This window comes from Oncorhynchus tshawytscha, linkage group LG22 (assembly GCF_018296145.1).
Source record: "Oncorhynchus tshawytscha isolate Ot180627B linkage group LG22, Otsh_v2.0, whole genome shotgun sequence".
Classification (NCBI taxonomy): domain Eukaryota; kingdom Metazoa; phylum Chordata; class Actinopteri; order Salmoniformes; family Salmonidae; genus Oncorhynchus; species Oncorhynchus tshawytscha.
Genome location: NC_056450.1, coordinates 13,875,023 through 13,890,729, shown reverse-complemented (window position 1 = coordinate 13,890,729; position 15,707 = coordinate 13,875,023). Strand labels below are relative to the sequence as shown.

The following is a 15,707-nucleotide window of genomic DNA, read 5'->3' as shown; positions in this document are numbered from 1 at the left end:
AAATATTTTCAGTCTCATGAGGGGGAATAGGTTTTGTCGTGCCCGCTTCACGACTGTCATGGTGTGCTTGGACCATGTTAGTTTGTTGGTGATGTGGACACCAAGGAACTTGAAGCTCTCAACCTGCTCCACTGCAGCCCCATCGATGAGAATGGGGGCATGCTTGGTCCTCTTTTTTCTGTAGTCCACACTCATCTCCTTTGTCTTGATCACGTTGAGGGGTAGGTTGTTATCCTGGCACCACACGGCCAGGTCTCTGACCTCCTCCCTATAGGCTGTCTCATGTTGTCGGTGATCAGGCCAACAACTGTTGTGTCATCGGCAAATTCAGGAAGTCCAGAATCCAGTTGCAGAGGGAGGTGTTAAGCCCCAGGGTCCTTAGCTTATTGATGAGCTTTGAGGCCACTATGGTGTTGAATGCTGAGCTGTAGTCAATGAATAGCATTCTCACTGTCACGGGCGTCGTCGTGGAAATGACCGGACCAAGATGCAGCGGGGTGAGCATACATTTTCCTTTATTTATGTAAATGTCGCCCACAAAACAAGAAACAAAGAAACGACCGTGAAGCTTACTAGGGCTATAGTGCCACTAACAAAGATAACTACCCACAAAATACTACGGGAAAAAGGCTGCCTAAGTATGATTCCCAATCAGAGACATCGATAGACAGCTGCCCCTGATTGAGAACCATACCCGACCAAAACATAGAAACAGAAAAAATAGAAATAAAGAAACTAGAATGCCCACCCTAGTCACACCCAGGCCTACCCAAAATAGAGAATAAAAGCCTCTCTATGGCCAGGGCGTGAGGCCGCAAAACCTGACTTTAAAGGTGGAGTGTCCTGGTGGGCATCTCCATTCCCGCGGTGGCTCTGGTGCAGGACGTAGACCCCTTCCGCCTCTGGCTCCCACCACTTTGGTGGCACCTCTGGTGCGAGGACCCTAGTTGCTGACCCCGGACTGGGGACCCTCATTGCGTTGTAATTGTAATCCATGGTTTCTGTTTGGGGTATGTACTGTATGTACGGTCACTGTGGGGACGACGTCATCGATGCATTTATTGATGAAGTCAATGACAGATGTGGTGTACTCCTCAATGCCATTGGAGGAATCCCGGAACATATTCCAGTCTGTGCTAGCAAAACAGTCCTGTAGCTTAGCATCTGCTTCATCTGACCACTTCTTTATTGATCCCGTCACCGGTGCTTCCTGCTTTAATTTTTGCTTGTAAACCGGAATTAGGAGAATAGATTTATGGTCAGATTTGCCAAATGGAGGACGAGGGAGAGCTTTGTATGCGTCTCTGTGTGTGGAGTATAGGTTGTCCAGAGTTCTTTTCCCTCTGGTTGGACATTTAACATGTGGTGGTATGGAAACAGCTACAAAGAATATAGATGAAAACTCTCTCGGTAGGTAATGTCGTCTGCAGCTTATCCTGAGAAACTCTACCTCAGGCGAGCAATGGCTCAAGACTTCCTTAGATATCGTGCACCAGCTGTTGTTTACAAAAATACATAGACTGGTCTTACCAGACGACGCTGTTCTATCCTGCCTGTACATCATATAATCAGCCAGCTGTATGAGTCACGCTTCCCCATCTGGCAGTCCGACGAACTAATCTGGGTTTGGCGAGTGCCAGGAGAACGCTATCTGCCCCAATACTTAGTGCCAAATGTAAAACTGGGTGGAGGAGGAATAACGGTCTGTGGTTGTTTTTCATGGTTCGGGCTAGGCCCCTTAGTTTCAGTGAAGGGAAATCTTAATGCTACAGCATTCAATGAGATTCTAGACAAATCTGTGTTTCCAACTTTGTGGCAACAGTTTGGGGAAGCCCTTTCCTGTTTCAGCATGACAATGTCCCTGTGCACAAAGAGCGGTCCATACAGAAATGGTTTGTCGAGATCAGTGTGGAAAAACTTGACTGGCATGCACAAAGCCCTGACTTCAGCCTCATTGAACATCTTTGGGATGAAACGGAATGCCGACTGCGAGCCAGGCCTAATCGCCCAACATCCGTACCCAAACTCACTAATGCTCTTGGTGGCTGAATGGAAGCAAGTCCCCGCAGCAATGTTCCAACATCTAGTAAAAGCCTTCCCAGATGAGTGGAGGCTGTTATAGCAGCAAAGGGGGGATCAACTCAATATTAATGCCCATGATTTTGGAATGAGATGTTTGACGAATAGGTCAAGGTGTTTGACTTTTGGTCAAGTAGTGTATAGAGAAATATATGTTCAAACTTCATCTAATAGCCAGGGTGTTTATTTGCTTCAATCACTGAACACAACTGGTGCTTTTTAGAGACAGGCTTCTATTTGAGCCAGGCGTCTGTTTCCTTAATGCACAAATCCTTTGCTCAGTAAAAGGTTGAAAAGACTACCGCACTGTTTACTGTGACCAGTGTGACCAGTATAAACATCAGAACAAACCCATAGCAGTCGCTATTCACCCCCGATTTCATGTTTCCGCACCACACTTTCACTTGTTGCACCTTGTCGTGCCTTGTACCTCGTGTAGTTGCAGCAAGATCACAGCAGATAGACTTCAGAATTCAATGCTTGTCCTGGTCCCCAGGATGTCAGGAGATGCCTTCAATACCATCCACTAGGGGCACGTGAGTACGTATTACTTTATTTTTAACCATCAAATAATTTTCTGTTTTGACAACATTAACCCTTACCTACTTTCACTTCACCCATAGACATTTATTCCCACACTGCTGTTTCATCCATGGCAATGATGTTCCTCTCCTTTATCTTCTTTTGTAAAAATGTTTATGGTGCTCGTCAACAATTCATTTAGACGCAGCGTTTATTTGCTGAAATGCGTGCTGATGCCCGACAATCAAAAGGGACAGGCTGCTATTCAAGACTCAAGAGTTTAATTGAAGTTTTACGGTACACTGTAGCAGAGCTCATCAGTATTCTCCCCCTGAAATCTGTGTGCGCTACACTAAAGCACTAGTAAATGAACTCCCCCGAGTCATGTGCGTCATTGTAACAATGAGTTAGTTCATTGAGTATGTGTACAGTGCACACACAAACACACACACAAAAAGCACACACACACACGCAACCGCACACACACACACACACACACACACACACACACACACACACACACACACACACACACACACACACAGTCCTCCCCAGAGAGCATGAATCAGGCACTCGCTCCCATGGAGCCCTAATCAGCTAATTAAAGAACGTATTTTCTTGATGGGCATGCTTCTATATTTGGCTTGTTATTTAGAGGCCTGATATAACTGGAACTAGTCTGTTCTGTGACCATTTGAACCCAAAACAGTCTCTGTTTTGTTATGTCAGTTAATATGAATGATCATTTTAGACTCTGTGACTATGGGCCCAGAGTGATATCACACGCTTACCGTGGTTGTCTGATGTGAGGGTCTTGAAGACAGTCTCTGGGAGTCTCTTCCCATATAGGGCCTCAGAGAGAGGTGTGTTGTCCTCCAGAATTATGTATGCTAAAGGAGATCATACAAACATATATTGACATTTATACAGCCTATTCACAGCTACTCCCCCTACCCAGTTTCTGAAACTGCTTTAAATTGTTCACTACCGGTTATGTTTGTTTGTACATACTGCTCTCTACTGGCCACTGTCAAAAGTGTCTGATGGTAGAAAAAGTGGAGCAGGCTAGTCAGAGAAACCAGACTGTATAACTCACTGGAGGGGTCCTTAGTGCTGTGAACTGTCACCTTGGGGACTCCGGGGCCTGGAGAAACAATGATCAAAGACAATGAAAAGGAAAACGTACATATTTGATTATCCTTGATTCAAGCAGGAGGATGTGGTTGTGTGTGTGGGGCACCTACCAAGACAATAAAGTGTGAAATATGTCTGATTGGGGCTGAACTCTGCTTTGAAAAAGCTGCAACCATCTAGAAGGTAGCAGGTCAGACACTGGCGTTGAAAGATCCCTTCGAGGTCCACACTGAGAGAGAGGATGACAACAGAGTGACCAAATACCTTAAAGAACTAATGGATCTGAAACGATTCAGCTGTCCCAATCAATATCTTACTAAGGTTGTAAATTACACCTTAATTAAACAATAATACATTGATAGAAATGCTAAAATGAATTACTGAGTCGACTTCTCAAGCGAGAATACGACTGACTTCTCAAACAAGAATACGACTGACTTCTCAAACAAGAATTACAACTCTTCCAAGGTTGAAAATAAGGGTACAAGGGTACAAAAAAAGAATGCATACACCTTCCCCAGAAAACCCACTTTAAACCACACCTTTCTCTCCCTCTGCTCTATCCTCTAGCGAGGCCCAAAGCAGAGTAATAAAAAAACTATATATAACATATAAGGTGAATGAACCTGGGGAGCTGAGCACATTAATCACAGGTTGTGGATCAGTCTTTATGCCTGCGTCCCAAATGGCACCCTATTCCCGATACAGCGCACTACTTTTGACCAAGGCCCATTAGGACTCTGGTCCAAAGTAGTGCACTATATTGGTGATAAGGAGCCATTTGGGACGCATTCTCTACCACAGCACTGAGTTGGCTTGGTCCCCTCTCTGATAAATGTGTTAGGTGGGCAGTCTGCCTAAAGCGCACTGGAGAGGAATGGCTTCAGCTGCTGCGCTATATAACCCTTCAGCTCACACCTCACTTCTCTGACCATCCACCTTCTCATGAAACCCAAAAGCTGTTGAGCTACCATTGCTTTGACTTGAATTTCATGTAACTAGTTTTGTTTCGTTGGCTGCCAAACTAATATCTTTGTCTTAAAAATCGGAAATTACATTCCGTAAAACAAGGGTATGTTTTAATAACTAAAAAGTCTCGTTTTGGGATATAAAGCCAATTTGACTTCATCAGTCAAAGCCAGCTCGCCTTCAAAGGAGGAAATTCGGGATCAAATCGTTTTTGACAGGAGGTGGCCTCACCTGTACAGATGTCTGCTCTGTCTGGATTCTTCTGTGCTGAGGAAGTAGCTGCAAACGGAGAAGACATAGTGATGCAGTCAATAGGAAACAGTCAATCAACTCCCATCTTCCAGGACCGCTGGATGTGGAGATACTGTATGTTAGTCCATCTGGTATTTATGATTTACACGCTTCACTCAACAAATTCATGGTATCAGTTGATTCGCAGACACTCTCAATAAGGGTGAATTACAGAACATGTCCAGTGATTTGAGTCTCACTTTGACTCCATTGTCTATACAGCGGAATGTACAGTATATGAATGCTGTGCAGTATGAGTGTCTTGCTTGGAGGCAAACAGCCATGCCAGCCACCACATGGGCAATTCCCAGCTAGCACATTTGGTTCCTTGGAAGTTGTGGGAAGGTATGTTTTTGGTTTCACATTGGTTGTGGGAACGAAGCCATGAGTTTCCTGACTGGTAAAACTGAACGTTTTGTAAACGTTTTGAAAACAGAAGTGATCATTTCTCCTGTTCTGGGAACATATATTTTTAGGTTGCAGGGAGGTTCTAAGAACATTTTACTCTGGTTCCCTTAAAGTTTTCCTATATGTTATTTGGTGGCTTCCAAAATACTTCCGTAAAACTTTCACTGAATATTTCAATAAGACTTTTAATAACACTTCTACCTTATTTTGAATACAATTTTCTGAATCCGCAAGCACACATAATTTCTTTCTTTCTTTCTCTCTCTCGGAGGACCTGAGCCCTAGGACCATGCCTCAGCACTACCTGGCCTGATGACTCCTTGCTGTCCCCAGTCCACCTGGTCGTGCTGCTGCTCCAGTTGAAACTATTCTGCCTGCGGCTATGGAACCCTAACCTGTTCACCGGACGTGCTACCTGTCCCAGACCTGCTGTTTTCAACTCCCTAGAGACAGCAGGAGCGGAAGAGATACTCTGAATGATCGGCTATGAAAAGCCAACTGACATTTACTCATGAGGTGCTGACCTGTTGCACCCTCGACCACCACTGTGATTATTATTTGACCCTGCTGGTCATCTATGAACATTTGAACATCTTGGCAATGCTCTGTTATAATCTCCACCCAGCACAGCCAGAAGAGCACTGACATAGCCTGGTTCCTCTCTAGGTTTCTTTCTAGGTTCTGGCCTTTCTAGGGAGATTTTGCTAGCCACGGTGCTTCTACACCTGCATTGCTTGCTGTTTGGGGTTTTAGTCTGGGTTTCTGTACAGCACTTTGTGACATCAGCTGATGTAAGAAGGGCTTTATAAATAAATTTGATTGATTGACATAGAAATACATTTCCTTAGGCATTAATCATGCAAATACATGTATTTTTTTATTGTGACATGGCGTTTGTGAAATTTGAACCTATGCTCTTCTGTTCTCTATCCATGGAATTAGTCCACTGTGTTACCAGAATGGAGCTAGGGTGCATGTTTTTTACACATACAAAGCTGTTAATTTTAGTCTATTCAAACAAACCCCATTTCAGAGGAAACAAGCACTCATTAAGATCAGGTGTGGCCAATTAGTGGGCGTGGCCAACACACTTAACAAGATAGACTTTTGTTGATGCTGAGAATGGAATGTATGTTTTTAAATAACATTCTTAGAACGTTGTTACTCTGAATGTTACTAAAGTATTCTTGTGTTTTTTTTATGGAAAGTTTTCTTCATGTTATAAGAATGGGATTTTTTGTTAATAAATGTGAATGAATATATATATGTATATATATATTTTTTTTTTTAACATTCCCAGAATGTATAACGTTCTCGGAACAATTTGAGAACATGACTTTAACAGAACCATTAGGAAATCTGTAGGAAACGTTATGCTGAAATACTGAAATTCCCACCGAAGAACATTGTTTCTTAACATTCTCTGAACAATTTGAGAACATGACTTTAGTAGAACCATGAGGAAACCTGTAGGAAACGTTATGCTGAAATACTGAAATTCCCGCAGAAGAATGTTGTTTCTTAACGTTCCATTAACTATTTGAGAACATTCCCAATGTTAAACCAGTTGGAGAACGTTCGTAGAACATTACCAAAATTGAAATTAAATGTAATCATGTTTGAACTTTTAAGAAACATTCTGTTAAAGTAAATGAAATACCAAAATCTCAAGTTCATTAAATGTGCAGAAAATGTTCTATAGCCAAGCAACTATTCTGCACCATTCCCAGAAAGTTGTGGGAAGGTTGTATGCTAAACAACCATAGGACAACCACGCTCTCACCTAGCTCAAAGAAACAAATGGTTCTCAGAACGTTATGTGCTAGCTGGGTTGGGACTTTGTGCAACCATCTGGCTACACCTTCCGGTTCCCATCATGCTCAATGAGGATGATACTAGCACACACACACGCACACACACTACACCTCAATTTGTCTAAGCATGAAGGACTTGTGCCCCGAGCCTGGTACTGACAGAATAAAACAGTGGACTCAGTCGAATACCATCTAATCCTGTCTTGTTCAGTTTCAGCTGACTTGATCTGAGCGAAAACAAAGCCAGATCTGTTTTAAGTGAATACTACATGTTCTCTTTAACTTAGATCCATTAACTTTTAGGGATCATGGGCTAGTTCTTTAAAATTGCAATAATACCCGTATGTGTTTTTCTGTCCTAATCATCGTTCTTCAATTGTAGCCTACTTGCAGGTTTGGGTAAGTTACTTTCTAAATATAATCTATTACAGTCACTAGTTAGTTACCTGAACAACATTTTTATCAGTGATGTAACTTTTGGATTACCAAAAATCAGAAACGTAATCTGATTACTTTCAGTTACTTTGGATTATTTTCCCCTTAAGAGGCATTAGAAGAAGACAAAAAGGATCTATCAAACACATTTGGTGTATTATAGACTTGCTGACCACAAAGCTGAATTGAATGTCTTTGAGAAAACAGAAAAGTGTCATAACGTATTTTTTTTAGCAAACATCCTTTCTAAATGTATCTAAAGTAATCATCTAGTTTTTCAAAAGCATATGTAATCTCATAAAAATATGTTTGCTTGTAATGTAACTGACAAGTTACATAAAAAATAAGAAGATTACATGTAACTAACAACATGTAATCAGTTCCTCCCCAACCCTGCCTACTTCTCACTTCTAATCATGCAAAGCAAATAAATATAAGCCCATATCGTTTTAATGATAATTTCTCAGAATGGAACACTTTGCTCCAGCATTTAACTATGCCTGTATAAAATGTTAAATAGATGTGGGTTGATTCTAGCATCAAATTGCAGAGGCTCTCACATACAGCTGAAGTCGGAAGTTTACATACACTTAGGTTGGAGTCATTAAAACTCGTTTTTCAACCACTCCACAAATGTCTTGTTAACAAACTATAGTTTTGGCCAATCGGTTAGGACATCTACTTTGTGCATGACACAATACATTTTTCTAACAATTGTTTACAGACAGATTATTTCACTAGTAATTCACTGTGTCACAATTGCAGTGGGTCAGAAGTTTACATACACTAAGTTGACTGTGGCTTGGAAAATTCCAGAAAATGATGTCATGGCTTTTGAAGCTTCTATTAGGCTAATTGACATCATTTGAGTCATTTGGAGGTGTACCTGTGGATGTATTTCAAGGCCTACCTTCAAACTCAATGCCTCTTTGTTTAACATCATAGGAAAATAAAAATAAATCAGCCAAGACCTTAGAAAAATAATTGTAGACCTCCACAAGTTTGTTTCATCCTTGGGAGCAATTTCCAAACGCCTGAAGGTACCACGTTCATCTGTACAAACAATTGTACGCAAGTATAAACACCATGGGACCACGCAGCCATCATACCGCTCAGGAAGGAGCCGCGTTCTGTCTCCTAGAGATGAATGTACTTTGGAGCGAAAAGTGCAAATCAATCCCAGATCAACAGCAAAGGACCCTGTGAAGATGCTGGAGGAAACAGGTACAAAAGTATCTATATCCACAGTAAAACGAGTCCTATGTAGACTTAATCTGAAAGGCCGCTCAGCAAGGAAGAAGCCACTGCTCCAAAACTGCCATAAAAAAAGCCAGACTACAGTTTGCAACTGCACATGGAGACTAAGATTGTACTCTTTGAGAAATGTTTTGAAACAAAAAAATTATGTTTTGGCAATAATGACCATCGTTATTTTTGGCGGGAAAAGGGGGAGGCTTGCAACCAGAAGAACACCATCCCAACCGTGAAGCATGGGGGGAGGAAGCATCATGTTGTGGGGGTGCTTTGCTGCAGGAGGGACTGGTGCACTTCACAAAATAGATGGCATCATGAGGGAGTAAAATTATGTTTATATATTGAAGCAACATCTCAAGACGTCAGTCAGGAAGTTAAAGCTTGGTCACAAATAGGTCTTGCAAATGGACAATGACCCCAGGCATACTTACAAAGTTGTGGCAAAATGGCTTAAGGACAACAAAGTCAAGGTGTTGGAGTGGCCATCACAAAGTCCTGACCTCAATCCCAAAGAACATTTGTGGGCAGAACTGAAAAAGCGTGTGCGAGCAAGGATGTCTACAAACCTGACTCGGTTACACCAGCTCTGTCGGGAGGAATGGGCCAAAATTCACCCAACTAATTGTGGGAAGCTTGTGGAAGGCTACCCGAAACGTTTGACCCAAGTTAATTTAAAGGCAATGCTACCAAATACTAATTGAGTGTATGTAAACTTCTGACCCACTGGGAACATGATGAAAGAAATAGAAGCTGAAATAAATAATTCTCTCTACTATTATTCTGACATTTCACATTCTTAAAATGAAGTGGTGATCCTAACTGACCTAAGACAAGGAATTTTTACTCGGATTAAATGCCAGGAATTGTGGAAAAACCGAGTTACATTTTTTTGCGCTAAGGTGTATGTAAACTTCTGACTGTACATGTTATGCTATGTAGCATCACACACAGGGGCTCTCACATACATTTTCCCGTTGTCCTCGTCCAGGGCACACAGCACAGTGACATCCCAGTTCCCGGACGTCAGAAAGCGAGGAGGGACAGAGGGGATGGCAGGCTGTGTCACATTGGAGGAGAGAGAAAGAGAGGGGGATGAATACAGAAACAGACAGACTGCCAGTGGAGAGGAGATGCCGAGAATAACATTGTCAGCGGAATGTAGAGTCATTCAGACACACGCAATTCAGATACACAGTCACATATACCTAAAATAATCACTGCCTAGACAAGACTTCAGTTCTCTGCTATTAAAATCTGTATAATCACATACTGTTGTATGTCACCCGTTGAGTATGTCACCCTGTTGAAGGCTTAACAAGCAGTCTGACGTTAAACCATTGGAGGATGACACAGAGGTGTTAAACTTTATTGCCCTCACACTGACCTGCGCAGGGAGACTGGCAATGTGGCGGAACTCCCCTCGGGCACCCTGCTTGGCTGGCAGTGTCAAATAAAACCAAGAGCCATCGGAGGAAAACAATGGCACCTCCTGTTGGACAAATGAGTCAGGCATGGTCAACAATAACAATCCAGGAAATGTCACAAATGGGTCGATTGAGACTGTATCAGCGTACCAGTTTCAATGAGTAGCAGATTTTGGGAAATGAGTGACGTCTACCTGTCGTTGGTTTTGCATTAAGTCCATGACCATAGTGTGTTTCTGTGGAATTAAAACAGAGATACAAAATAAAGAAAATGTATCAACATAATTAAGCAGCCAATGTTAATATTGTAATCAATCCATAAGGACTGGTTGGAGAGAGATGGCAGAGAAATGCTGCAGCGTGTCATTGGAAATTCATCGCAGGAAGTATAATTGACCTAATTTAAGCTGGAAGGAAGAGATATGGTGGCTTAAGAAAATCAATCCAAACCCCCCAGTGTGTAAAGGAGAGATGAAAATGCTATAAATGTAATGCATGGCAGCAGAGCGAGGAGACCCTATTGAATTACTGTGAAATAACCTTTGACCTCTCACCTCTGAACATGCCCCTGTGGTAGCCTCACACACACAGAGCTCTGATTGGTTCTGGGCCCGGTTCAACCAACGCACCACCAGACGAGTGCTGCTGATCCACTTCACCATGGAGATGTAGCTGTCTCTAGGGAGACATTTGAAGAAAAAAAATACAAGAAAATAACGTTTCTTGGACAGTAAAATAAAATATAGACGTTAACAACATTAGTCCTTAGTTGAGCTACAGTATGAAGTTATATTTTGGAGATGGTACCTGGCCCTGAGAGAGTCTGGAGGGATCATCTCTAGAGTGTGAGCTGGACCATAGAGATTCACCACAAACAGGCTGACTGTGGGGATAGTGGAGCCAGCCTGTTCACACAGACACACAGGTTCAGACTATTACATTAGTATAACATTAGTTTGATGACATGACAGTCTTGGAGCTTTTACACATTGCATAATTGGTTAATTATATATTTTAAAATCAGTGTTTACCTTAGGGTAAGGAAAGAAAACATTGGAGGGATAGACTCCACCCAGGAAGTAAGGTATCTCCATTAAGGGTGTGGCAGAGTTGTTGATGGTGAAGTATGCCAAGCGAGCGCCATCTTTGGACCACCAGTGGGCAGAGTAAGTCAAGAGCACTTCCTCTGTAAACATTTTACAAGAGAACAAAGCAATCCGTTTCAATACACATTTGTTACTCATGGAAGTCCAAATGTTACACATTGCCAATAGTGCAAACAATGTATCAAAGTCATATATTATCTGCAATACCATACATCTCAGGGAACAGCTTTCAAAACGACAAACCTCATTTTGCAAACAGTTGGCAACAGTTGGCAATCAATGGCTATGATAGAGATAGGTTAAAGGAAAACTCCACCCAAAAACAATATTTTGGTCTTTGTTTCATTACTCCATTGTTGACATAGTCCCAAAATGTTTTGCTTGTCAGCACTCAAGTTTTCAAGATATGCGACTTTCAAAACACAGAAATCATGCAAAACGCAGCATCATATGATGCAAAATGCATCATACAGGGATGATTTCTGTATTTTGAAAGTTACTTATCTTAAAAACTTGAGTGCTGACAAGCAAAACCATGGACTACTTAAGCAAATCGAGTTGTTTTCCTTTAAGGTGTTAGTGGATGTGGCTGCAGTATCTCTTACCCTCATACATCCAGTCGGATAGACCATTGACCACCAGCCCCTCTCTGCCTGTGGATGTGAGGCGTAGGGGCTTACTGGTCATGGCTGGCTGGTAGTAGATATCTCCTTCAAACACATAGGCCTGGCAGCAACAGAGAGACAGTACTAATCCATTATCAAAGCAAGCAGATAGAGAGCTCAGTGTTGGCTGGCTGAATCAAACGTCCTGTTGACTCCAAGTGGGAATGCATCAGCCAGCCAAGTTAGAGGCCAATACATCTCAGCTTGCCACTGACTGAATGTGTTGAAGTGCCATTGGAACACAAACATTGCACTGAAAACACTTTACATTCATAACACAAAATCATCCAATATTAATCTGCAACAAACACTGACATGTTGTTTTTTAATCATTATAACTCCAATATTAAACACAGATAAATAGAGGTGTTGTAGATTTGTTGTGGTGTTAAACGCATTTCTAGTCCACCAGACACTGTTGAGGTGGGATGCAGAATGAGTGAGAGCTGCTGCCTTACCAGCTGGTTCCCTTGCGGTCCCCAGGCTGCGTACTGTATCCCTGCCTTCTCCCCCGCTGGAGAGTTAAGCTCCAGCAGATCCCTGGGACAAACACAGAATCCCTCGATTAGGAACGAATGGCCTCTCTAAAGCCACTAGTGGATAACGGAGTAGAACGTAGATCCGTCCATGCCTGTTCATAAGCATTTGATAGGTAAAAAAGACAAGATGCAAATGCAAAACCATACAGAGATTGAGGTCGGTTCATGCAATGGATCACTACCTCTTTCAATGCATTGGAACAGCACTATGTTCCTCCTAAAAACAGGCAGGCATCTTGTAACAAGACATAACCAGGCATTTCATTTTTTGTAAAACGAGCAGATCCTTCTGAATTTCTTTGAGAGGCATTGATGCTCCTCACAAGGCCCAGGCTTTCATCCACAGATACAGGGGAGCTCTTCTTTACTGGTGAGCCAGCAGGTAGGAGGAATCTCTGGCTGTCAATTTCCCAGCTTACTCTGATAGTTTACAGTCAGCGAGGACAATGTTAAGAGTAATGGATATGTCTGACATAACAGATGACGTTCAGATGAAAAGAGACACACTTGGAGGTGCTTGGTCAGTCGAGGCCAGGGCCTGCTTGCGTTGGCAATACACATGCCCAGTGCAGCCCATGCATTAGCATTCACGGATCTACAGTACCTACCCATTAGCCACATTGTAGATGGCATAGGATGCTGTAAAGGACTGAGAGAAAACCTGTTGGAGGTAGAGGACATGATGGGCACAGTGGTCCAGAGTTACTCAAGAACACACTCAATCTCAAGCACAGATACACACATTACAGTTAGACCATAGGACAATCCAATTAAGTGAATGAACGGCCAACAATTCCATCAATCACATTGCATTGTCGCAAACATCCGTTCTAACTACCCAGTCAAACAGCGCAAACAATGATAACTCAGTCTCTCCTGACAGAGAATAGGAGACATTAGAGGAATGATGTCATGTGAGGATGTGAAAGATAGGGAGTATGTCTTTCTCTAACCCCTAAGTAACATAAATACAGCCAATATCCCTCAGATTGAAAAAGATCCAGAGTGGTAACTCATCTTGACAAGTGAGCAGCTCGGCAGGCTGAAGAGGACACTCCATTTCTAAAACAAAGACTTGAAGTGTGTTGTTTGCCCACTAGCTTCTGAAAGAAGCCAAAGGAAAAGCCTGGGAAAGCGTGTCCCTAATGTAATTGAATGTCACGTCTCCAGTAGCATACTTAACACTGCAATTGGATTACTTCCCATATTGTTGGTCCTCTAAACCGAGAAACACAGAGAGGCAAAGGAGCATGACTGTAAAAAGAAGGGCTATGTTTCACACCAGAATATGTCACCCTGAGAGAGAAAGGTCCCTTTCATTGCTTTTGAGGAAGAGGCCACTGCACCCAAAACAAAACACAATGACAACAGAAAACAGTTAGATCTGAAGAAAACTGAAGCACCGAGGTAAAGGATGAGGGTCTGAGCCAGAGGAGTTCACGGCTATTTAACAGGTCACAGAGCGAGCAGTGTGGTGGCAGTGTAACGAGACGAGTCCCTCCCGCTGGGTGGAGGGGTGTCGCCTTATCATTCCGCACTCTGGTTAATTAGCGCTTTAGGAACTGTCAACAAAATAGACAAAGGTGTGGCTCATCATTTATCATTAGGGGAGGGAAGAAGGATACTGAGTGCGAGGAGGGGACTGTGTGCGTACGTGTGTGGGTGTGTTTGTGTGTGGCCGTGGGTGGGCGTGCATGTGTGCGTGCGTCTGTCTCAGTGTGTGTGTGTAGGTGCATGTCTGAGAGCGTGCGTGTGTGTTACAGTTCCTGTGTGTGTTCGTGGGCATGGGCCTTTGCGTATATGTGTCTGTGCTCACCCTTGTATGTGTGTCTAAGAGAAAGGGAATGAATTGTAAGGTGGCCGTTAAGTAGGTAAGTCATAAATCTTTCCCCATTGTTCCGCCAGATTGTTCTTCTGGCGGATTGTCCCCCCACCCCCATGACTTTACCCCAAATGGAGGAGCCACACTGTAAACAGATGAGACCAGCATGTGTGGGCTCACTTGGGACCTGGCGACAATGGGACAGTAATGAGATTACAATGGTCCTTGTATGAGGCGAGATATTGGTAGGTATTGTTGCGCTGCAGTAGGGTCATTCCATCAATTAGGTACCTTTTGAGAAGTGTAACTTGATTTATTAATTTTTTAGTTTAGTTAGATTGTACAAAATTATAACATTATGTCATAGAGAGCACATGTTGAACTTCATGAAAAACCCTTTCCCCTCTAAAGAGGTTAGCTCCATTGGAATCAGGCATCCCACAGCAAAACAAGCTGAAATTCACTCATTTCATTAATCTGCTTGGACTGTCCTCATATTTAGCCTCGCAATGAAGTATTGGACATTTTCTTTTCAGGACAACCTGGGCTGCAAGTAGAACACAAATGAATTTGACATAAACAGTTGCATGCATGATTTTTATTGATAAACGTCAATAAAAACAAATTGGTCTGCCAAAGCAAAAACCTGATTTAAAAAAAAAAGTATTTATATGAATGAATGCTGTAAGAAGAAACATGGTTTGCTCAGTGGGAAATTAATATCCAACTAGTCAGTGACAACTGCGTGGAGTTTGACGTTTGAGACAGCAACTATGTGAGCTTATTACAGTATTATAGACACTATGTCCTGGGATTTCCTATGATCTTCTGTGTAGAAGAACCCCTTAACCTTCAAGCGACACTTGTGTGGCTTGGGAGTGTCATAGAGCAAAATATCTGCGTGTTCGCAAGAGTCTCTGCTTTTCATAGATAGGTCACAGTAGTTTGGAACTAAAACTGTTCTTACTTTACAGATGTTTTTGTGAGAAGGAAATGTGTTTGGGATCCGCCCTTGTCTTATAAACATCACTCTAACTCAGTTAATCACACCAAGTAATAAAATAAAATGACATGCAATTGGTCGCATACATGTATTTATCAGATGTGATTGTGGGTGGAGCACAATGTATCAGAGCATGCAACTGATGTCGACGGATCCAGGAGGTGAGAAGTCCAAAACGTGCCGGCATTACCGTGGGACCAACACATTACTATGGTAAGTGCCTATTAAGCCCGTGACAGGGT

The 15,707-nt window shown here is 42.5% G+C and overlaps 1 protein-coding gene across 1 annotated transcript in view; it reads right to left on the bottom strand.

Moving 5' to 3' along the window:
* The window catches only part of LOC112221839 (inactive dipeptidyl peptidase 10), a 35,516-nt gene that overhangs the window by 4,928 nt on the left and 14,881 nt on the right, over positions 1-15,707 (bottom strand). The window contains exons 6-18 of the mRNA XM_024384215.2: positions 13,249-13,301; positions 12,560-12,641; positions 12,042-12,162; positions 11,362-11,516; positions 11,138-11,235; positions 10,885-11,008; positions 10,525-10,566; positions 10,291-10,395; positions 9,872-9,963; positions 4,936-4,983; positions 3,846-3,964; positions 3,698-3,745; positions 3,393-3,491 (exon numbers count right to left, since the gene is read on the bottom strand). Of these exons, the coding sequence (XP_024239983.1) occupies positions 3,393-3,491; positions 3,698-3,745; positions 3,846-3,964; positions 4,936-4,983; positions 9,872-9,963; positions 10,291-10,395; positions 10,525-10,566; positions 10,885-11,008; positions 11,138-11,235; positions 11,362-11,516; positions 12,042-12,162; positions 12,560-12,641; positions 13,249-13,301 (1,186 nt within the window). The remainder of the gene's footprint in view (positions 1-3,392; positions 3,492-3,697; positions 3,746-3,845; positions 3,965-4,935; positions 4,984-9,871; positions 9,964-10,290; positions 10,396-10,524; positions 10,567-10,884; positions 11,009-11,137; positions 11,236-11,361; positions 11,517-12,041; positions 12,163-12,559; positions 12,642-13,248; positions 13,302-15,707) is intronic.